The 24,644-nt window shown below is 45.3% G+C and overlaps 1 protein-coding gene across 1 annotated transcript in view; it reads right to left on the reverse strand.

The window, feature by feature from the left end:
• SYNPR (synaptoporin) overlaps nt 1–24,644 on the reverse strand; it is a 107,992-nt gene that overhangs the window by 82,698 nt on the left and 650 nt on the right. Inside the window, exon 2 of the mRNA XM_026075012.1 lies at nt 24,549–24,614. Within this exon, the coding sequence (XP_025930797.1) occupies nt 24,549–24,614 (66 nt within the window). The remainder of the gene's footprint in view (nt 1–24,548; nt 24,615–24,644) is intronic.

A 24,644-nucleotide genomic window follows, 5' to 3' on the forward strand; every position in this document is an offset into this window, starting at 1 on the left:
CACACAGAAAAACAAAATATGATGGAATAAAACGTTTACTTTTCAGTACTAGAAGCTTAGATTATCATTTTATCTGTGTTTATATATGGTGACTATATTCAGGTGAGACTAAATGAAAGTACTAAGTGTCATGAGCTCAAAAGTACCGTTTTCTAGGTAACAGCGCATTTATGAAGACAAATTTATGTCACAATTTCACTCACACTCAAATCTGAGGGAATGAGCTGGCATAATTGACAACTCAATCTTTTTGACATATTTTTAATTCACTTTAAAAATAAATGAAAACACAAAGTAAGAATGTTCAGTTTAGAGGATAAAGAAACACACAATCAATGTCTTCCACTACCCTCAGCTGGAGGCGACACCTTCCCTCAAATACAATATTTATCTTCATCTTTCCAAATTATTCGCTGTTATTACTATTTTTTCCTCAAGACATGCCAAGATATTACTTTCCAAATTACTGGTTTCTATTCTTAGTTACCTGCAATTTTCAACTCCCACTGCACGTTAGCGAAAGTTAGGGACTTTCAGTCACTTGGAGCTAGAGGTAGGAAGCTCACGGGACTATTTGCATTAAATCAGCACCTTGGCGTTGAGCCCGTGATTAGGGTGCCACGGCTCCAGGAATCCTCCAAAAACACCCTGCGAGAGCTGCTGCCCTCAGCAAAGGGGTCAGCATCAGAGGGAGGGGAAGGGAAACCGAGGCACCGCTTTCCAGCAGCCCTCCGTCCTGGCTATCAAACTGACCGATGCCTGCTTGCAGCTCTTTCTCCCAGCCACCTCCAAGAATAGATTACATGTTGAATAAATTACCCTGCATATGGCTAGGGCCTCTGCAGAACATATTGCTTAAACAAGTGCCAATTGTTTGGCAGTTGCAACAAATTTGGCCAAACCACACGAGAAGATCCTGTTCAGAGTCGTGTTTGCGTGTCATCCACTTGCCACGGTATTTTTAGAGCTATCTGCGAGCTCTCGCGTTTCTTCCGAGCACTGGCACTTTCAGGGCTGGAAAACCACCTGCGTTGGCCAAGATGGGCACAGGTCAAGGAGAAGCAGCAGTCTAAGCACCACTGCGTTGTGTGCACTCAATAAGCGCCGGTACCCCTTCTCTGTAAGGGGCAGAGGGAGCAGACAACTGGAGCATTTGGATCCAGATCTTCTTTTTTTAGGTACCACCTTTCAATGCTTTGCGACAGCTAAAAGCAGCACAAGGATTCCACATTCAGTTCTGAACTTCTCTGTAACCTTTGCGGTGGCATTAGCATAAGGCAAGGAGACATATTTTGACTCCCATCTGTGCAAATCCTCCCTGTGCTGCAGAATCAACATTCTGTCAACCAATTATTTTATGCTGTATCACAGCACTGGGGAGGGGGTTGGGGGGGGGGGAATCATCACACCTACAATCAAAAGAGCAAGGTTTTGCAACATAGCATGTACTAAAGATGTCTGTCTTAAGTCAAACTAGCAGCCATATTTTATTCAAGAAGCATGTAAACAAATCTGGCACATTCATTATAAAAAAAAAAAAATTGTGTACCTAGCATGTTCATCACATTTCAGCTATTCCATTCCTCCCTCCCCACCGAGCTCCATGGAGACAAGTCAATCACAGTTAACCATCTGGTAATCCTTAGTCCAGGCTGTGCAGCTGCTACCTACCATTTTTAATCAGAACTGTGTCTTCCATTCATGCTAAATAGGAGGCACGAACAGCTGCTTGGCCAACACTTTCAAGCAAGCTCGCGCTCGCTCGCTCTCTCTCTCTTTAGTATTCCTGGCTTCTCTTCCTTTCAGATCTACATTTTGCCCATGTTTAACAAGCTTTCCCTTAAAAAAAATAATAGTAGTGAAACAAGAGGAAAATGCTTCTGATTGATTGACAGGTAAAACTTTTAGAGCTCTGAACAAGTTCTTGGGGACAAGAACTGCAAGCACAGGGTCTACCTTTAGAAAGTAAAAATCAGGGTGCCTATGGAAATATGTTGTGTTCCTACCTGCAGTGCTCTGCAGGACGCCTGCCCATTGCACGTTTCAGGCAGTGAAGGCTTCAGGCATTCCCGAGGCTAAAATGAATTCAAATTATTAATACAGGAATTCATTTTTAAAAATAGGCACAGTAATGCAACTCCAACATGCAACGAGACTTTGCTGCAGGCTTTGCTGCATCCCAGCATCCATGCAGAAGCCAGAAGCTCACTTCCAGCAGATGAAGGTCAAGGTTTATATATCAATGGCTTGTTATCACCCTGCAACACCAAACCTGGCTGTCTGGATGCTCTGCTTGCATGGAGAGAAGCAGCTTCCCTACAAACCATGCCTTAGTTTCTCCCATCTTCTAAAGAGCTTTGAGCTTATTTCTGCTAGGAGGTCCAACTTCTATAGCAGCTACCTATCCTTCCCCAGAGATGTCCATACAGATCTTGCAGACGCCAGCGCAGCCCCGCGCTGGGCACACGTGCCGAGTCCTCGCTCCCTCCCCTCCCCACGCAAAGACTGTAAACACCATGTTACGGCTTACCACAACATGAAGAAGTCCACTGTTATCCAATGGGACACACAGATTTGCTGCAGTCAAGACAACAGCCACAGCAATTTACAGTAATGTCATCTAGTAGAAATTTCTCAAAAAAAGAAAAAAAGCTATCCACTGCATGATTTCCACCAGTATGTTGCCCGTGCATACACTGAGGTATTATTTTAACCTGCTTTTTAAGGTGAGCTCCTACATCACATCTTCTTGTGAAAACTTTCTTTGCAATTGTTTTTTCCCCAAATCCTCCTTCAGCCAGGAGATGTGTTACTTTCAGCAGAGCGGTGTCTTGGAATAAGGAATTCACCAGATCCATCACCTCCGCCTACTATGTAGCAACAAAAGTCACAATTTACACCCAACCCCCCAAAGCAGTGTTATAACACGGTAGAACATTGCTATCTGTTCAACCTAACAACAAATAAAATCAACATGAGGGTCAGGCCGAAAATAAAAAGAGACAGGATGATAGAGCTATTATAAAACACTATCTTTAATAATGACATGGCATAGGAAGGTAAAATCTTGTATGGGCAAATCAATCTGTTTCCTCTAACAGAAAATGAACAAAGGACATTTTCTGTGCAAAACAGTGACATAAAGGTTAATAATCATGTATTCCTTCTGCTCTACCATGAATTCATTATTTAACTTCTCAGAGTTTACCACAAGTAAGAAGAAATTGATAACAGGATAGTGTTTCATCTAGCATAGCAAAATTACTCCAAAACACAAAACATGTCAGATCAGATATTAAGAGAAAATAAAAATGGTCTAGAAATGTGGTAGAAAGACCCTGTGAAATAAACGGCTCTGAGATAATCAGTGCCATCAGAACGATAGTTTATTCTCTTATGTATTATGCATTCACACACACAAAACTATAACAAACATTCTGCTTTAATAGCATTTCAGTATTTTATAGGTGCTAAAGTTTTCATTGCCATATCCAAATGTGCAGATTTACTTCAATTCTTGCATCAGGTAGTGTGGACTGGAGAATCTTTGTTTCTCTGCTACAAATTAAAGAATAACATACGAACCCTATATTAGTCCTTTTGGCAGCCTTGTTTCAACCACAGAAACCTTCACCTTGAGAGGGGGACGAATGCCCGTACATCTCTAGGCAACGGGCAGACTGCTAGCAATGAAAACGGGGCAAAAGGAAAGAGCGCAAGGAATTAAAATGGATAATGAAAAGCACAAGTATGGACGATTCTTTGGGGAAAAGTGTATAATACAGTGGAACGGTTTTCTGCCTGCAAATTAACCAAACTGGAATTACGTGCTGCTCATATCAAACTCGCCCTTTCTGGAGGCCGTCTTCTGCTTGTAGGTCACTATTACAGCCTGCAAATATTTTGTGCAAGTGTTGTTTGATGACAACCTTCCCACTGTGTGTCCCCCTGCGTTACAGGGCCAAATGGCCTCTCCTTGTAAGTTCAGGATACAAAACTCAGTAAAAGCCAAACAAAAAATACATATGCCAAAACCAGGCAGCACTGAATTATATCAGTGTTAGGTGCACCATGAGAACCAACAGATTTTGTGGTTGTTGCCCTGGTTGTGGCAGCTACTTTACCCACTCGACGGATAACACTGAAACCATAGATGCTTTTCCAAAGGTGATAATCTCATAGAAACTCCGGGTCAGACGCAGCCTGAATGACGTGGAGTAAAACTGCTACATGCCAAACAAGTGCGGAAAACATCACATGTGACTGAAGCTAAGAGCAAGAGGTTTCCTCAGTCATCGTAATGCTAAAAAGCTAAGCTTTTTAGCCAAAATACTCTTACCTCTTATCCTAAGAAGCAATGCCCATGTTGTCAGCGGTTGCTATTTCTGGCAGAAAAGCTCACTCTTTGATGACACTACTGTTAGACCAAAAGGGACCATCTCTACAGATAACAAAATGTTTCCCCAAGCCTTTGATTGCTTTGATTGAATCAAGTGATGTTATCCCTTCCCTTGGTTAGAAGTTGCTGTTATAATCAGGAAAAGCTTGTGGCACCTAAAACACTTGATAGCCAGGTGAAATCAGTGACATACCATTAATCCCCAGGGCAATTAAGGCAGTGTGGAGCTAGACCTAAACAGATACACATCCACTGCAGAAAAGACTCAGAACTGGCTAGATGCTTCTGCACTGGCATAAAATGTACAGCTCTACCTCAGATTAAAAAAAAATATCCAGTGTGAAAATATCAGATGAGCTGGGGTGCTGAGCACAGAATCCATGCAATGAAGAGTTTGAATATAATAATTTCTTTTAATATTTTTTTTTATCATAAAATAACACATTCCCTTTGGGCAGAATCCCACCTTTACAGAATTTGGCCTCAATAAAAGAATGTATTCTTCCTTAGATTTACTCCTGAATAAAAAACAGCTTAGCGTCTCTGTTGGCTTTGAGGCATAAACAAATCAAAACCTGCCAGATGCAAGCCTTAACAATGTTATGAAACATAACAGACTGAAAGGATTTAAAGAGAATGGCAACATCTTTAATCAAGGAAGCAGAATGAACTGGAAATCTGGAAAAATAACTTGTGGCTAATATGCAGATTTTATCAGCTTGTGGATCAGAAGCCACACTTTGCTGGAAGTTGTATCCTTTCTGCTAATTTTCTGAGATGAAAAAGGCACTTGTGTTCTTTCTATAACTGATTGCTCTGCCTCCATGCCTTTTACAGCATATGCTCAAGTTTGCAGTTGCTATTGATAGAATGGGAAAGAATTAAAATTCCTAAGGTTTTTTTTTAATTCTGCTTAAGATCAAATGCTGCAGAACTGAAACTATAACTCGGACATTCACACTAAAACATCAGTCCTAGGACCTTCCCTTGCAAAGTGACTACCACAGACTGAATTTCATGTAAATAAAGACAGCAGTGATGCAGATGTGATGCAAAAAGTGCCTGAGATGGCACGTATGGGCGCAGCCTTGACTATGCATACAGGCGCTGTGTTTCTGCAATAAGGGTACTTCTGATCTCAAGCCCGGACAAGGTCATTATTCTCTGCAGCCACGCAACAGGAGATGGGACATACACACTGCATATGCTGATAGCGGTGTTACACTGCCCATCTTCATGTATCCTCCCTCTGCTCTGATTTGAGAATTTTGCAAGACTGTTTAGTCAGGAACAGCTAAATAGGTCATACATGGACCATTATCAATGGACCAAAGTATATCGCTCTGAACAGGAAAACCGACTTCCCTGGGACTAGGCATGCAATAAATTAAAGACACCAAAAATAAGCTTTCCTATAGCCAGATGAATACACTTCCTATATTAAACTTAAGGACAATGGCCAGGATTTAGATCTGGAAACAAAATTTCCATTTCCTAAACATTTTTCAAAAAACAGGGTCTATATATGAGATATAGATACAGATATACAAGCACACACAATCTCTAAGGTGAAGTGACTATAGCTAGCATGACCAGGTACAATACTTAGTTAACATGATACTTAGTTAACAACAGGGTACTTCTTAGAGAAAGTAACACAGAAAATGTATTCCTAAAGAGTGTGAACATATATTAACTCCTTGATGCTCTTTGCAATCCACTATCAGCTACAGAAGGCCAGCCATCAAATCCAAAACCCAGGCTTCAAAGATTAAAGACACGATACACAACCATAATCAGTTTTAGTTACCTTGTTTCATCTATGATCACTCTGTAAACAGGTTGGGAGCTAATTGGATCAATAACTGAATTCCTGTCAAGTGGAACAAGCTGCACATTCAGCAGGATATAAGTCATCTCTGCCTATGGCTAGAGGAAAATAATTCATTCTCAGTGTTATCAGGACACCATCACTCTTAAATTGGCTGAAACACAGCACCGCTAGTCCACTGCTTCCCAACCACTTTCAGCGTGGCTGTACACAGCTTACGGACCCCCCGCAGTGGTCTTCATTATATTCCGCACTTGAAGCATAAAACATTTAACAACAGGATATTTTAACTCCTAAAACCAGCCAATTACGTTTGCTGAATTAGACTGCGCAACTGAGTTGGTAAGTGCAATGAGGGAAGAGCAATGAAACAAAAGCCCTGTTTAAAATAGGTCGCTCCTTTAGAAAATTTTATAATTACACACTGCAAACGCATTTGCATGTTCAATGAGTAATACATGTTTCTTGCGATGAGAAAGGCTGGAAAAGCTTAATCAAAGCCTAGCTTATCACAGCAAAGGCTAATTGGCTTCCATAGTGCATCATCCAGCAGAATCTAGCATTAGTGCAAGCTTCACCAACCATTAGTTTGCAGAAAATCCCAATTTACTTTGATAACAGAGGTCTTACCTCCAGGGGGTTTCCATGACCACATAATCAAGTGGTGCATCAGTAGCCCAGCCCATGCCCTCCGGTCAGCATCACCACAGTTAATCAGCTCGACAGCCAAGAAAGATGGGACCCGACCGTGATTCAAAGAGTAATTTGGGAATGGAGAAAGGTGCTGGGTGATACATAACAAACTGAGATCTTTTAAGAGAGAGTGAAAAATACAAACTAATTAATAAACTGACATGAGTAATGCAATCCAAAAATGCAAAATAATTGATGGAATGAAGTATTTTCCTACAGTGAGCTGTCATCTTGATTTGTGAACTGTAAGGCTGATTTGCCCAAAGTTATGCAAAGAAATGGCCTTTTTTTTAAATCTGGATTTCATATTCTAGCTACTGAGTCTGCTTTACACAGAGGTGGGTTTCCAGGCAAAGAATAAGCCTAACGTTTCTCTTTCTGGCATGATATGCATGCGCAAGAATGGGGTAATATTTTGGAGATGTACGTTTTAGTAGCTACAGACCTGGTTTTCCACCAGGAGGACAAACTAAAAATCTAAAGGAAATCAGACTTTTTTTTTTTAAAAAAAGGTAAACACATTTTATATAAAAATGTATTTATTCATTTAACTTTCAATTTGAAACCATCTTACGTCTGTGTTACAGCTTAAAGTTATTATAGTCAACCTAACAGAAAACAAAAAGAAAGTTGTTGGCTTGGTGCAAGCCAACAACAAGGAGCTGGAGCCAGAAACCTAAAATGCAGGACACTTTTGCCATTTCAATTCAGTAACTAATTCAAGGATGAAGAACCAACATCCCATCAGGATCACCCATAAGCATCTCACCATGGCTATTTGCATCCAGGGCACAGCAAAATGGTATCTTCCCCCAGTCTCCTATCAAAGAAGTGCGCATTGCACAGTGTGGAGGTAAAAGGGAGAGCTCACCAGCACAGCACTTCATTACTGAGACACTGAGCTAAGCAGCAATGCCCCAGTGACAGGGTGACTTCCAGGATCCAACCCATTCCCTCCACGTGGCACTGCCTGGGGTCCAGCAGGTCCCCCAGCTCAGCCGGAGCTGACCAAGGCATCGCTGGGTTATGCATTGTACACGGACCACTAGCGTTTGTCACTCAACAAATCACCCAGCTACAAAACTCCAACTCAAACATTTAAACATAAGCAAAACAATCTAATTTTGTGCTTCAGAAGACCAACTAAGTTAAGAGTCTCCTCACTGCCTGAAAATCCACGTGCCAGACCTGGGCGATTAGGACCGCGTGTTTCCTAGATGATAAGCCTTTCATTTTTCTGGAAGACATTTGAAATAGAGCATAGGAAGATTAATCCTCCCCAGAGGAGGGAGAGTTCACTGGCTAATTTCTCTTGCATTTAGATGTAATAATTAGGCGTATTGATTCTTCTGCTTTGTTTCTTACCATTATGATGAAATAATTAAGAGAACTTCAAGGAAATATTTGAAAGCTCATTTCACATTGTCTCTTCAAACACGGGCCACCTAACACTTATGTGCACGCTCAAAGGGAAAAGCAAAGGCAGGCGCTCGCCTTATTTATCTCGGTAATTCATCAGGCACCAACTTCAGGCAACAAAGCACTGCCTCAGGCTCCACTCCGTTTGCTGCTTATCACGACTCCAAACAGCAACACAAATGAGATCCATCTGGTGGGACCAGGACACTTGTTGCTTTGCTAGGTTCCCACAGCGGCTTGCTATCAAGGGGGACTGTAGAGAGGCTGATCCCCTTCCCTAATGGTTGTGAGGAACAACAAAGCAATATTTGTAACACTGCAATATTTGTAATTCACCTTGCAGAGCCCCGTGGTGGCATTCTTGCAAAATATTATGCAAATGTTACTTCTAGTTCAAATCTTTAAATTTAAAGCTCTCGGAAGATACTGCTGAAAGCGTCTATACTAATTTAGCATGGAAGAGAACCCAACATCTCCATTCTCTCAGACAGCAGCACAATCAGGTTTTTGAAATACAAGTGTGATGCTATCCCTGAAGGGCTCAGTCTTTGCACTGCATCCACAGGAGGAAAACATATCCCTAAGAGGAGTCTTTGTGGAGTCCCTGACGTTCCCCAAAGACATGCGGTTTGGGCTGAAGGGGTGAGAGTCCGCACTGTGCGCACTGCACACGCCTGGACGTACGTATACACAGAGAGCCAAACTGTAACAACCTGAAAAGGAGGACTAGAGATAGTCAAGGTGTAAAAACTTCTCAGAAAAGCCTGTCAGTCATTTAAACTGAAGAATGCTTGCTCAAGTGATTTGACTAATTCAATGGTTTATAAGAATTCTCTGATTTCTGCTGCATGCCTCAGATTTAAATATTTTCAGCACTTTTGTATTGAACAGCTTTTAAAATATTAATCTCTTAAAAAACATAGGAAAATGCATATGCATTTTAGTGCATGCTAGCTTCAAAATACATGTAGATTTTAACCACTAAGCCCCTCCGATACAAAAGCAGTTTCCAAGCTGCTGAGGGGCAAAGGGGACAAGGACTGACAAGAAAGAGCAGCATCATGCCGTAAGCCCGCTTCCCCGAAGGCACGCAGACATGCCGCCCTCCTCGGCACCGGCAGCTGAAAGACAGAGTGTAGCACCAGGTGTGTTAGGTGCAGACGAGCACTTGGGTCCAAAGCGAGGACCAAGCTCTCCGAAAGTCAGGTATTTATTGCTGACTGCAATTGCTGGAGCATCTTGACCCAAGTTGCAGCCTTCTCTGCCTTTTCCCTTTGTACAAGGGTCAGCCAGACCCTTGTGACTGCTTTAGCTCTGGCAGGGTATTAACTATTAACATTTAATAGGCATCGCCTGCACCTAGTGGTCTATCTGACAACAGGGGACCAACATTTACGATTAAACACTTCAGACATCTTAGATTTTGCTACCTCTCAGGAGGAGAAAACATCTGAAGAACGTATTTCTCCGATATTTGTATTCCCTTGGGAATTAAGGGTGTTTTCTGTATGACTCACATTCATTTTTTTCACTTGTGATATTTTTAAACTCTGAGATTCAGCACTGACTGGTGTGCAAGAAGTGCGACTTCCCTCCCATCCCACCCCAAGGGGCCTTTCAACCAGGTACAGGTGACTGAGGAGGGACTGGGAACAGACCGTCTCTGCCTTTGCTGCTGGGACAGGAAAGCAGCCTGGAAGAAACAGCATCAGGATTTATAAACATCAGTCACATGTGAAAGCTAAAACTTGGCAGGTTAAGCTAAAAAAAGTACACAGCTCCACTTCCTAAGGGAACACAATGTGCTTGAAAAACAAACAAACCAGCCCCAGAACCAGGGCTCCCTTCTCTCCCCTCCACCCAGGAGGATCTTCACAGTCTAGATCAGAGCTAAATAAAACAATGCAGTTAACTAAATAACCCCTTCAAGGGTTATATTCTCATGATGCATGACAGCAACGCAGACTGTTACCCTGCATTTCCTCCCACAGTGCCTCCTTTCTCAAATTCATCAAGCTCATCTGAGGGCATCACAGAGAAACCTGTGCCTACCGTGGACTACGCTGTTATCCAGCAGGCAAGGATGTCCAGATCTGAAAGTACAAGTCTTACTGCCTGCCCCCAAAAAGCCAAAAGGCCTGGAAAAGAAATATGGCAAATAATAAAGTGCTTCAATGCTTTGAAACTGCTCCCTGGAGTCCAGCTTGGAAAGGGCTGAATGCTTCTTCGCCAGAGCAAGGCTCACCAAGAAATCGTGTTGGCTGGGCTAAATCTCTTTAACATCAGGCAAATGTAAGCATTGCCTTTCTTTAAAGGCAATTTATTTCCTTTACAGCATCACTGAACAGACATAAATGCAAGCCTCAAGCTCAGAGAGGCACAACGAGCTGTCCAAAGAAAAAGAAAAAAAAATCACAGACAAAATTTTGCTTCTGGGGGCAGGATTTTGCTAGTGGTTTTGTGAATACACTTCCTTCTGCAAGAGCAAGAAAGCACAGGGAAGTTGAGGTTGGAGGCAGAAGAAAAATGCAACCAGTCAAAACAACGCTAAAACCTGGAAGCCTGAGGAAGGTAAGAGAGGGCTATCTGGCCAGATGGCAAGGAGAAGAGGCTGTGAAGGCTGACATGTCCCTCACAGGGGTCGGGAGCACACAAGTCTCTGTACTGCCTATGCAAATAATTAATTACAAGTACATCAACAAAACATCTGAACCAACCTCTCCTCTTAAAGGAGACAACCTGCAAGGCTCTGAAAATTTGGCTAACAATTCAGACCGAAAAGGGTACCATTATCACAGAAACCCATTTGTTCCATACAAAAACGTCTCCAGCTCTTCAAGTGAGAGGGAAATACGCTGTTTCCTTTGCAATAACGCAGAAGTGCGCAAGATACAGAATTAAAATCCATTTCCATTCAGATAACTTATCTCTACCCCTCCCCACCAGCAGCTTTCAAAAGAAATGTCTTGAACTTACAGCACTGGAGGGGTTTTTTCCTCTCAGATTTTTAATTCGCTGGCATCACTAAGACCTTCAGCAATTTACAGTGTGAAGAGCCCTTCCTCTTCGCATTGCCCTGCTTTGAGCCAGCCTGTGCATTAAGGTTACTTCGCTGCTGACATCGCGTTACACAGGGGCGAAGGCGGCAGCCTCTTGGACTCGCTCGGTCACGGATTGACTAGCAAAACAGCATCTTGGCTGGAGATCCCATGGGTTCTGGTTCTCTTCACAGACGTTTAAAGCACGGCGCTCCCGCTGCTCCCCACCTAATTCCTGATGGCTGCTTCGACGAGCCGCCCCCTTTACCCAGGCCCTACGTGCTACGCGTTGGTTTTAAGCATAGCAAACAGCACAGGCTGGCTTCTCCACAGGAGGCAGAACCCAGAAGAGATCCCAAGGAGCCCACCTCTCTCTTTGGGGGCACCTGCACTTGCCTGGTAACTCCCTAAGCTCGGAAAACGCCAGGAGGCCAGGGTATAACGAACGCAACGGCGCTATACGTGGCGCTTCGAATCCAGTTTCGCCATGTACCGCCATATGGGATGGAATCTCAGCGGCATCAAACGTTTACCTAAACGCCATTAATGTCTTCTCCTAGCCAATATTTATAGCATACACACCAGTAGCTGCTGTCAGAGTGTGTATAAATGTTAAACTGAACTGTTAAAGAAACATAATGACAGATGTAGAGATGCTGAAGAGTGCAATCTATTCTAATTTATGATAATTTATTGCCATCATCTGGAGCCCTATTCAGCAGAGAAAGCTGAATGCATCCCAAAGCGCGTCACAGGGTGGAGCGTAAAAATCCCCAGAAAAACTCTTTTAAACCAGGCAAGAGTACTTTCGTCCTAACATACAAGCCAGGCTTGATGGTACTTGCGTAGCAATCTCTGGGCAGGCGTAATAGAGATGTGAGGGTGCTCAGAGCCCTGCCTCCAGGCTGCCCACTAACACACAGCTTTTATTGTAAGCTGGAAATAGTTGGGAACTGTTTGTCCCATGACATGGGTTTGATCATTGCTGAGTCGCTACTTTTGGGGGCCTGAGCTGCGTAAAAAGTATTTATGAGCCCTGCTAGAGCCTTTTCGGTTGCATTAACCACCGACACTAGCTCCACAGGTGGCCAGAGCTAATGAGCACGTAAACAAGAAGATGGAAAACTATTTTTAGGAATGACTGAACGATCGGCAAGAGAAAAAAAGAAAGAAAGAAAAAAGGTAGGTGCTGCAAGCAGGGGGGGGCACGTGTTCAGCACATGACCAAGCCCAGCCGCCTTTGAGATGGACCCAGCGCCAGCAGAAGAGCTTCTCTGTTTCACCATGTAGCAACGCAAGCTGGGCTGGGTCGGCTTGGCCACGAGAGCTGAACCTCTTCTCGCTTTCTGCTTTCCTGCTCCGTGGCAAGCCGAGCTTCCCCCGCATACGTCAGCCTGCCGCGAAGCCAGCGTCTGCTGCCTTCCTGCGCCGCGGCAATCTGGCCGGGCAGGGATTTTGGGCTGGAACGGGCACCCTCGCTGCGGAGCCGACTGCCACGAGCGACAGGCTGCAGCGGGAGCGCAGGGAGTCCAAAGAGCCAGCACAGCAGGACGAGCCGGGATTATTGAAGCATTAACCGGGCTGTGCCACCTTGGAAAAACTCCCCACTTGACCAAAAAAAGGGGCTAGGCACAAAATATAACCATAAACTATAACACAAACATGCACACACCGTATTAAAAGTCAGAGCTGGCCAGCTGAAAGTTTTCCACCAAAACCATTTTCTGCATTTTAGACTCACTCATCTGTTTCCAAAGAATTTTTCTTCTTCTCTCCAAAAACGCTGATTCTTCTTTGAAAGTCCCAATGATAAAGACCTGGAACATCTTATACGGAAATGCTACTGCTGTGTCTTGAAGGAGTTTGGCTTGGCCCCTTGTGCTCTCCCCGTTCTGTAAATCTGGCCCCGTGGCCGGGCTCCTCCTGCCCCAGCGCACAAGAGGCACATGCCTGACGTGGTGCATCGCTTCACTTCGCCAGGAGCAACAAGTCTTGGTGCACCGTGGGGGTGGAGGGGCTCCGGGCTGCAGAGAGGAGAACGAGGAGAACGTGCCCAGACCACTGTTTCCAGCAAAAATTGTAGTTTCCGTCAAAAATATTTTTTTCATTCACCATTTCACTAGAATGACAATGGTTCCAGCGGACGTTTAGATAAAAGTGATTTTTCCTCCAAGAAATAAAATTCCATTTTCCAATCAATCAGCTCTACCAACAACTCCTTTTAACGTAGCAGCGATGGCTGCTTCTCTGAGATCTAAGGAGAGCCCAACTCACAGAGCACAAACACACCACATACTCTGTTCCCTCTTTCCCACATCAGTCACCTGCCCCAAGCTATCAAGCATGAGGAAGCTTGTTTTAATACCTTTCTTTGCATGCTTCTAGCTCGCTTACCTGCTCCTGCCATCAAAGAACCGTCACCAGCCGAGCAGAGGAAACGACGCGTAACCATGTCTGTATTTGAAGACTTCTCCACACGTTTACAAATCAGCTGCAGTGGGACTGTTTGGCTAAGCGCCGCTCGGTCCCTGGTACGCACATTTTGCATTTCTGTATAGAGAAAAAGCAGGCTGCCAAACGCTCTCAAACTGCGCAGTTGGCTGGGAATAATCAATAAATGTGCCCTGTGCCCAGGCAAAGCTGGCCAGCGCCGTTTCTGCTCTCTGATTGAGGGATCAAATGTTATTAATTGTCCCACTTGAAAATGATCCTGTTTCACCATAAACCAAACTCAGCTGCAGGCCTGAAACCTTTCAGTGATAATTCTACAAATGAAAATTTTCTTGCAGTACCACTCATAGAAGTGGATTTAAAAAAAAGGGAGAAAATATGTTCAAAAGGCAGCTCTAGTGAGACGGCACTAAACTATTCATGAATAATCTCTCTGTCCGCAGGTCTCTGGTCACCAGTTTGTGTTGCATTCAGTACTTGACAGCACGCATCTTTTGCGCTTTGATTCATACTCAGATACATCCCTGCATCTGTGTGCAAGATTAAAGGGAAATACTGTTACAGCACAACAAAAGACACTATGTGTATCAGCTCACTGAGATCAAAGGCATGCAGCAGCAAGTAATTTAATTAAAATGTTAAAATTAAACAGGAAGGCATCCATTGTTTAATTTTTTTGGCAGGCATGTTCTTGCAAACCGGGACCTAATTCCACTCCAGCACGCTTGCTGCCCTTGTCGATGGCAACCAGGAGAGCTCTGCTGGATTTATCAGCTGCAGGATTTGGCAGCGGGGGGAATCCCGCACTTGCTTTGGTTTGAGAGGGAGAGGTTTTGAAGCACTGTCTCTTAAAAAAAGAAAAAAAAAAAAAGGCGCTTGGAAAAACTGCTCAGTTCTAATGGAAAACAACATATGCACGCTGCGATAATAAGCCAATCTCCAGGATCGAACTGCACCCCGTTGGGCTGGCCAGGCTATAAATACACAGGCGTAATTCCCCTTTGCAGTCCCAAGCAGGGAGCTGAGACCTTGTCGTGTCCGAACRTTCCCAGCCACCGCTCCCCTCGGATCGGTCCCTCCGCGCGACGGATGCGGCAAATGGGGTAAAACTGATGCACAGCAGGGCTTCTCCGTGCAACGCGGGGAGTCCCCCGACATCCAGCAAACCCCCAGCGCTGGGCTTGTCACCTCCAAGCGACCGTCACTGGGGTCGGAGCTACGGCTGCCTGCAAACCCGCCTCCCCAAGGCGCCCCTGAAGGCCATGCCATCTCCACCAGAGGAGTTCCCCTGAAAGGGGAAAATTGTCCCCTGGGCTTTTGGGAACCTGGCTAGGAAGATCTGGCTACCTCAGTAGCGGTGCTTGGGCTGCCACAGAGGATTTATGCCCTGCATGTGCTGCTCTGTCAAACACGGGGCCCCGATGTGAGCACCCAAGATGCAAGCGCTGAAAGATTTTGAGCCGAATCCTATCATTTCAAGTCAAAGATGCTTCAAATTTGCATCACCTGAGAAATTTTAGAGTAGGGAAGAGCATTAAGATCAGGAGAAGTGAAGTTTCTGAGGATAGATTAAATAAAGTCTTTTTTTTTTCTTTTTGAAATCCAAAGAGTTACTGAAGAGCTGCAACTATAGATCACCTTCTGATGTACTTGAAGATGCTCTTGAGGATGTTAGACGGTGCTCTTCTCTTTGATAGATTTTTTGGGCAGAATTTCACCCTCACTACTTCAGGTTTTCTTGTACTTCTAAGTGAATATTCAGTCAGGCTGTTTGCAGCAGACTCTAGTATTTCTCATGGAATGAAGATCAAGTTGACAGACCAGGAGCTCTGCAAGACCATTAAATCAGATTTATTTCTAACAGTGGGCCTGGGACTATACATCTCCCATCTTCTGAAAATTCACAAGAAACTAGTGAAATCTTCCTGCTCCACAGTTTTTCTCCCGCTTCCTAGCTTAATAAAGAGAAATGCCATGCCTGCTTGGACTTCACTCCCTCTCATGGCAACCAAATGGTCCCTCTGAATGTGACCTACAGGAATGCTCACCTCACTCAACATTTGAGCTTAGGTCTGAGCAATTTGCAAATGCATACGGCTAGTACATGCACAAGTCTTCTGGATTGTGCACTCATGGACGTGCACGCATGGATGCGYGCAGGCTGCTAACGAGGCAACACTTCATATTGCTTGTTTATATAAAAGGTTCTTAGAAAATACTTCCTTAGTTGACTAAATCCTATTATCAAACCCTTTTAATGACATAATTTGTATCACAATTATGATCACTGGAAAAAAAAAAAGACATGATTTTATGTGATTTAAGCATTTCCTTAAGAACAGGGAGCAATATTAGCTTTTTAAGCTGAGACAGTGAAGTGTTCTGAACATGAAAACACTGCTTCGGAAGACAAACCTGAAGTTTCTGCAATGGCCAGAAGATAAAACTGTGCAAATTAAACAAAGCAAAAGCTCACAGTTTGTCTATATTCGGTATTCCTTTGCTTTTGCCAAAAAGAAAGCAAGCTGTCACCTTAGCAACTATGTCACACTTTGCAGTACATATGCCACTTTGAACAAACACCTTAAAAGCAGCACCTCCACACTCTATGTTCTTTTTTTCAATGTTCTTTAGAGCACTTTGCAGATCCCCCCTGAGAGTAAAAGCTATTAAGACCCTTCTGGCCAGCTGCCTGCCTGGACAGACAGACAGATGGCCAAGAGCTGTTTTCTGCACTGCACCCCAGGACCATAATAATACTTAACCGCCTCTACTCCGTGCCAGAGGGGAAAGCTGCACGTGCACAGGTGTGACACAGAGCACAGCACTACCCGCTTTCTGCACCACCTTTCTTCTTGCTTGAGCAGGAGGCTCCTTTTCTCCGTAGCAGAGGGCAGATTTCAACCACTGCTCAGGACTCCTGAGCCCTTCGGGATCACACGCAGTACCACGAACCCCGGCTAACTCGGGGACTGCAGGTTCCACGTTATAAAAGCGTTTCATCACAAGCACCTCCAAGCCAGTCCTCCTCCTAACTGCAACATCTGAATCTAGAGATGTCAACATGCAGGGCTTCAACCTAGGGCTCAAATTATGCAGATGCTGATTTACAGGAGTGATGACTGAAACATCTCCCTCATAAAAATTGGCAAGAACACTTTAACTGCGTATGTCTAATGGCACAGCCCTCTATCACCATGCGTCTTCTTGCTAGTTTGAAAGTCAGATCATTTTTGTTCTTCCTTTCATAGGAACCTGGTTTGCATATATAATCAAATTTAGCATTAATGAGTCTCTCTCCTCATCTTCTATTCCTAATGCTTAGAACAGCCACGTTCTGATAACGCCAGCTGATTCTCCCATCAAGAGGGTGGCTTAGCAGAAGCAGATTTTACCAGTTTCATTCAGGAATTTCTACAGAAGCAGCACATAACTCAAAAAAACCTGCCACTTTGTGGAGCACAGTTTCTTGATCACATGTGGCAATCTTACATAATTCTTTTATACCCAGTCCCACTCATCTCCGGGCTCAACCTGCCAGAGAATCATCAAGATTTAAACGAATTGTTAGCTGACCTTTTAAAATGAACTCTTTTATGATTACAACATGAACCTAAGTGCAAACATAAGCACATTTCAGATGAAAGATGCCTTTTATTTGTAACGTGGGCAGGCATTATGGACAGCACTGTGGCAGATTATTTGACTACCTCTGTTTTCCAGTGCTCCAAAAGTTAGTTACTGAAAGAAATGCTGTTTGCTGGCTGTGATGCATTTAAGATGCAAAGTATAGCATTCATAAAGGCTGATCTTCTATCATCGTGTGGCAGAACAGCTCCAGAGGGTGCTTCTGCAGACCTTAATAGCGCACACAAAATAGCAACGTGCAAGCAGTCTCTGTCTGTCTTTCACCAGCCTGCTGATTCTCACTTCTTTGTCAAAGGCCAATGGACTTGTTTGCTTTTCTGTGGTGGTCCAAACCAAACGGGCTGCCCAAGTTTTTGTAGAGCAAGAAGAACGGACAACTAGTCCACCCGCTGAACTGCTTTCAGCTCCCATTTCCAGCGAAGATGCACGTGCACGCGCACACACACCCCAGTTTGACAAAGGCAACTGAACCAACATACATTTTCCAGTTTCCTCAGGAGAATGAAATCAATCCTGATCCACAGCTTTTTCTTTTTTTTTTTTCCAAACAAAACACATACCAACATTCAAACTATAATGCAGCTAAACTTGTGCCACTCAACTGGCTGAATTTCCAGCCATTCAAAAAAGTATTAGAAAACAATAAACCTTTTCTCCTTCCCTCCTTGCCAGCATTTGTACCAGTTTAACAGTTCTTTTCAGATGGGCCAAGATTAGGACAATTCTCAGTTCCCAAGAAGATATGCACACAGATAAACATACACATGAACAGCAGGAAGAACAACCAGCTCTAGGCAGTCTGCATACAAACATGAGACCAGAACACAGATTTGCTGCTCTTTCATTTGTCTTTCGGGTTTTCAATCCTTAGGGCTTCCAACTTTCTTCTGCTACCATGGTCTAAAAGCATAGGCTCATCAAAGTGAAAGGTTTCAGAACCGCAAGACTCCCAGGAGCCGAGACTTTAAGAACGCAACCCAGTACTACAAGGGTAGGAAACCACACAGGCACTGTTACTGCTTCTGCTGCCTCTACCCCAATGCCACTGACAGAGTCACATAGGGCTTTCACACCTGTCTTCAGTGTGACTATAAAAACTTTGGGGATCTTTCTATCTGTTTGTAAAATAGCATGCACAACAGAGCCTGTCCTCTAATGGCAACACCTACCCCTCAGTTTTTCATAATAAGAACAACTTGTCCAACAGAGCTTCCTGCCTGCAGATTACTCATGCCCTGACACCCACTCAGAGTCATACGGCCAATGACAAGGACTGATAAAGCCTGTTCTTAGGGCTCAGTTCTGCACATGGACGGCAGAAAATCCCGTGCACCGTTAAAACCCACCGAGGTTCACAGGGCTCAGCGGAGTACGTCAGGCTTCTACAAAATGACCAGCGCTTCGGTCTCATTTCTCCAGCCACTGAGGGTATCATAAAGAAAATGTCTCCAGTCAAAACAGGTCAGAACAAGCTAGTTCAGCCACAGATCTGCCAGCGAATCCCCGCGTGGCCTTTGTGACAGCGCTCCGTGGTTGCATACTGTTGTTTCGCGGTGGCAATTTTGGCCTGTTCAGAACTGAAGTGTATTCTGCAGGCGTTATGCTAAGCTGCCTATAAGAAATCATCCAATTAATGATGGCTTACGGAGAAGGGTTACTTACATGATAACTGCCTTTCTAATATTAATATACCATAGACATGGATTTACATTTATTGATTAAATGGCACGTGTTTTGTTGGCCTAACCCTGCACATGTACGATCTTTGAGACAGCAACCAGGGTGAGGTTTTCAAAAACACTTAGGTACCTAGATTCCAAGGAACACATCAAAAAAACCCACCAAAAATCAATAACACATTTTAATTGTGTTTGCATATCCTACATACCAAGATGGGTCGAACACAGAACACAACATCTGATATTGGCATTGCATACGCAACATCAGTAGGCTGAAAAAATATTATTTTTGTTAAGGCTCTTCATTCAATATGAGGGTGGAGAAGATCAGACAGACAGTCTTCCAGCCCTGCATCCATGTGGGGGACTAGGCTTCAGCAAGATTATCCCGCTCCATCCCCAGAAGAACTCCTTCAGGTTGTGCTGTGCCCATCAGAGCGGGCACCTACCTTCTTCTGAGCAGCCAAAACCAAGCAAGCACAAGCAAATGTAAGGAAGAGGCTCAAGCCCTTTACAGCATCTCAAGCCTACGTAGAGCAAACTGCTGATCACAAATGCCTCATGAAAGAGTTACCTTTTTTTTTTCTTTTATTTTTATCATCTCAAGATATCTAGGCTTTTCTAGGACACACTTGGAAGCATTCAGCTACTTATGTCCATTCATATGCATGCAAATATAATCCAACAAAAGCGCTCCATGGCCAGATGAGCAATCAGCATTAGGACAAGAAGACAAGACTTATTATCAGTCTTTCAAGATTCAGATTCCCTTTGCCTTACAAAAATACATCTGTTTGCAAGGCAAGGGGTGCTAACCCTTTCAGAGACTATACAATCGAAGCAAGCTTGACTCTTGCCAGACCGGTAGCAGCCTGCCCTTTTTCCTGGCTCGCATCAGATGATCATGTGAAGGCAAGGAAGCCAGGCAAGAGGGTTAGTTTGGCTCACGTACACACGAGAAGCATAATCAGATACACACACAACTTCTGAAACTGCTCTGGCAATTCAGTTGTCTAATTTCCATCAGAGATGAATGGAGATTTGTTGTCCAAATGCCCTGGACTGCTTTGGAAATCTTTGGCACATCCCAAAAAGATGCTCATGTGCAGYGATTATCTGCAGTCATGCAAGGCCTGGAATGTAATTTTTTGCACAAAGGCAAAGAATTAAAGCAACTCTTTAGACACATTCGGGTTCATTAGACACCCTAATGTCCGCATCCAAATTGTCCTATCAAGAAAAGCCCCAGCAGTGTTTTTTGGACTGCCACACTACTGGCAGATTAAAACCACAGCTATAAAACCACTCCCAGACACATACACGGCAGCATAAACGGCCCCCCGCCGTGCCCACGCCAGCCTAGACAGGGTCCAGGCAGGCAGGCGCACGTCAGCTCCTGCCCAGGGCAGGGAGCATTTTAAAACACAACCACCTGCACATCATCACCAGCGCGATCACACTGCCTCTGAACTTGCAAACCAGTGGAGTTTCTGCATCTCTGCTCCTTATCGAGGATTACTGGGAAACGCGTTATGGAGGGCACTGCAGCTCCTGTTATTTTACATGGAAACCGGACAAACGTCAGGATGTTTTGCACTGGCAGAAGAAATGTTGCTTGGGGCCAATCACTGTGAGGAAAGAGCCGAAGTCCTTAAAAACCTCAGTCTAACCATGGAAATCCTCCGTATTTACAAAAAGATTTTTGCAGGTAAGTGTTTGATTATGTATACAGTACTTCATATACATGTCACACTAGATACATGTACCTATACGCCCTAGTTTTCAGCTGATTTCCTTTTGTAGGTCTCTAGACAGGCAAAGGCTCTGTGCAACATGTACAAGACAACCAACAAACTTGCTTTTCTTAGTTACTTCTCACGCACCCCCACAGAAGCAGTCTAAATGCATCCAGAGAGCCAAAGGACTGAAATTAATCCAGGGAGACAAATGAGCATATTTCTTTTCCTTCTTCGTTATTGTCGGGTACAGGTATAGGATAGTCATTTCCCAAGTGAAGTTGCAATAGTGTTTGTGACGTTGCAACTGGTTGCAAAGGTCTGCAGTGCCACAGTAGTTTATCAGGAGAAATAAGCCTCAGAAGCATAATGTCTTCTCATGCAAAGATCTCAAGAAAAACAGCCAAGGGAATTAAGGGGGGCAAGGATGAAAATGGCTTTTAAACAGCTTTCCCCACCCCCTCAACACTCGCCATGAAGCAGGAGTGACTCAAAACTGGAAACACCCCAGACCTGTCTTCTATGGTTGTGTGCAATTTTCCAAACGCAGAACTGCGACGCATACACTGTAACACAATATTACCATGGTAGAATTCTGAATTTTCAGGAAACATAACTCTGCTGCTTAATTGTTACAAGTTTGTTTGGTTTTTTAAAACCTTTCCTGTGCCTGAACCAATGTTGTCTCTTAATCATTTCTAAATCCAATTGCATTGCTGAAAATAAGATTACAAAGCACATAAGAACCATAAATAAAAGCATATTACAGTTTCATGAATATTCAGAAGAATCAGTGCTATTTCAGCATCTCCTTTCTGGGTGTTGGKTGATCATCAAAATAAAAGATTGAAAAAGGCCGGACAAAGTCCCTGCTCTGCAAGATGTAGATCTGTGTCTGAAGCTGGAATTTGCACACCTACGGATTGCTTCTTCAACAGATTTATAGTTTCACACCTGAAAATCCCACAGCTATTCCAGCTGCATCCAGACTCGCAAGTATTTGCACTTGGTTCTACAACGGTGCTGCTAAAATTAGGGTTTAATAGGTTTACTAAAAAAGGCGCATTGACCCCTAAGTTGCTTTCTCTGTGGGCCTACCCAAATCACCTGCAAGTCGAGAGTGCAAATTCAAGGCCGGACTGCCCAGAGTAGCTGAGGACATTTTCAGTCTCCTCCTTTGCCTCCATCCGCACGTTGAGAGCGTCTCCCTCAGCGTGCAGGAAGCTCACCATGCTCGCCGAGCGGTTTGATCCCACATATCACCCATCCGGCGGGACCCCAAACCACCACCACCACCATCCATGGCGCAAGGCCGCACGCCCGAGGGTCCCCAGGTGCAGCCACCTCCGAGGCGACGCGCGAGAGCTACCGAACGCACCGAATCGGCGCAGCACCAGCCAGGGCGAGCAGCTCCACTTCTTCGCAGATGCGAGCTGGGATTCAAGTGGGAGGTGTTAAGAGCTGACACGAGCAGCATATGGGCTATAGTACGCACACAACAAAGGGGAGAAATGTCTGCTTTCCCCTTTTGAAAGTTATAGAAAGGGCTTTCCCCACCCCTGTGTCCTACCTGCTTGCTTCTCACACCAGAAATCCCAAATTTGGCTTTCTGGGAAACAGGCATAAAAAAGCGCAAGTTTTCCAAGTGCATAAGTTCACACCTCCCTTGTAGACCACAAATAAGCCCCCAAAAGGCAACACGAAGTTTATTTGCACTTGCTTTCCCAAATCCTAAAAGTCTACATAAGAGGGCCAATTTTTGTGTTATGATCCAGCTCTCACGTCATTAACACAACACTGGTCACACCTTCTGATAGGTTATTACTGGAAAGCTCTGAAAAACTCATCAGTGCTAACAAGAGCGGTTTTAATAAATTCCACCGTCATCAGCACTTTTTGCATWAAAAAAAAAGCCCACTCACACATCATTTAACACCCGAAACGAAACAGCTGTAAATCCAGCAATTAGCGGTGTAATTTGACTGTTCTGATCAAGTGCACCAAAGGCTGCGAGGCTGCTGTGCAATTTGAAAGCTGCCGAATCTGCTGGAGCATTTGGCCTTTTTTTAAAGTTTAAAACGATAGTTAGGCTGAATAAATGGATCTGAGGGAGAGACGGACGCTTATTTGAGACCGGAGAGGGCAGGCAGAGAAAGACAGCAGCCAGGAGGCACAGTGAGAGGAGACAGAAGACTGGAGCAACAAGACAAAGTGAGGAGAGCTGGTGTTTGGGTAACCCAAAAAGCTCTGAGACACTGCGAAAGTGAGTCTGAGACTCTCTGAGTGAGGTATCATACATGACGAAGTGCTGAATCCTCTGCACGCATACATTTAGAAAAGGGAAAGAATAATTTCTCAGACCATCTTAAATTGTAACACTCTGCACATCCTCCTTCCTCGTTCCCTTATTGCGAAGGCCCCTCCAAGACACCTCGGTAGTGTCAGAAAAGCTCTGTTTACATACACACACACATATATATATATATATATATATATATATATATATATACATATACACACACAAACACAGAGTGTGCAGACAAAACAGCCAGAGCGGTTTCACATGTGCTTTTCGACCACGACAAAAGCAGCTTTCACATTTGGTGGCTGGAAAAAGTTACAGAACTAGAACATCACGGAGAGAGAGAAGCCGCGCGAGCTGCCCCGGGCGGCCGCCGCGCCACGGCGGGCCAAAGGCCCGARCCTCGCCTGGGGGAACTCGCTCCCTAAACGCCACGAGAGACCCTCAGCGGCGGATATTTAGGACCCACGATCCCGCAGTTACTCGCTGCGGAAACAGCTCTGCTAGGCGTTCTTCTGCTTCGCAGCCACCGCTAGCTTCTAAAGTGAGCAAAACTGGCGTGAGCCCTGGGCAAGCAGCGCGGGGGAGGCTCGGCCGCCCGGCCCGATGCCCGCCACGCACACGGGCGCCCGGCGGCAGCCGTCCCGAGCCCGCTCGGTGGGACGCCGTCCCCACCACCTTGGGGGCGTTCGGGCGCCCCGGGACGAGGCGGGCGCAGAGCGGGAGCCCCGAGCACGGAGAAACACCCCTCGCAAAAAACATCCCGGCGTGGGGAAACGGCGGCGCTGCCCGGGCGGGAGAGCGGGTGCCAACGCGCGGCCAAGCCCCCCCCGCGGCAGAGGCGCCCCCCAAAACGCCCGGCTTACGCAATTCCCCAGCCGCCCGGCGTTCGGGAACGTGATTAATCCTCCCTGACGTGTTCGGAACTTTCCGGTCGGGGCGGCTCTCCCCTCCCGCGGACCTGCTGGCGACGGATGTCACTTGACCCGCAGCCTTCGCCACGGATGAGCATCACCGCAGCAGCAGCAGCCGGCGRGGACCCCGCTCCGCGCGCCCCTCATCCGCCTCCCGCCCCGCTCGGCCCACGGACAAGTTCGCGGAACGGCGATATTTTCTTGAATAAATTCGTTTACGTTCAGCACGAGGATGGGGGGAGAGGGGGGGAAGCACAGCGCGGCCCCCAGCCCGCTACCCCGCGGAGCCCCCAGCCCCTTCCCCTCGCCCGCGCAGCGCCGCGCACTTTGGGGCAAGTCTCCGCGGAAGAGGGCGGCGGGGACACGCTCTCCCCCCCGCCCCCAAAAAAAACCCCAACCCCTCCGCGGTGCGAGGCGCTGCCCCCCGCCGCGACTCACCCACTCGAGCAGCCGGAGGAAGGCCAGCGGCTCCTTCACCACGCGGAACGCGCCCGCGGAGGCCAGCTGCGGGCAGAGAGAAAGAGAGAAAGAGAG

This window comes from Apteryx rowi, unplaced genomic scaffold, assembly GCF_003343035.1.
Source record: "Apteryx rowi isolate R43461 unplaced genomic scaffold, aptRow1 scaffold_4, whole genome shotgun sequence".
Classification (NCBI taxonomy): domain Eukaryota; kingdom Metazoa; phylum Chordata; class Aves; order Apterygiformes; family Apterygidae; genus Apteryx; species Apteryx rowi.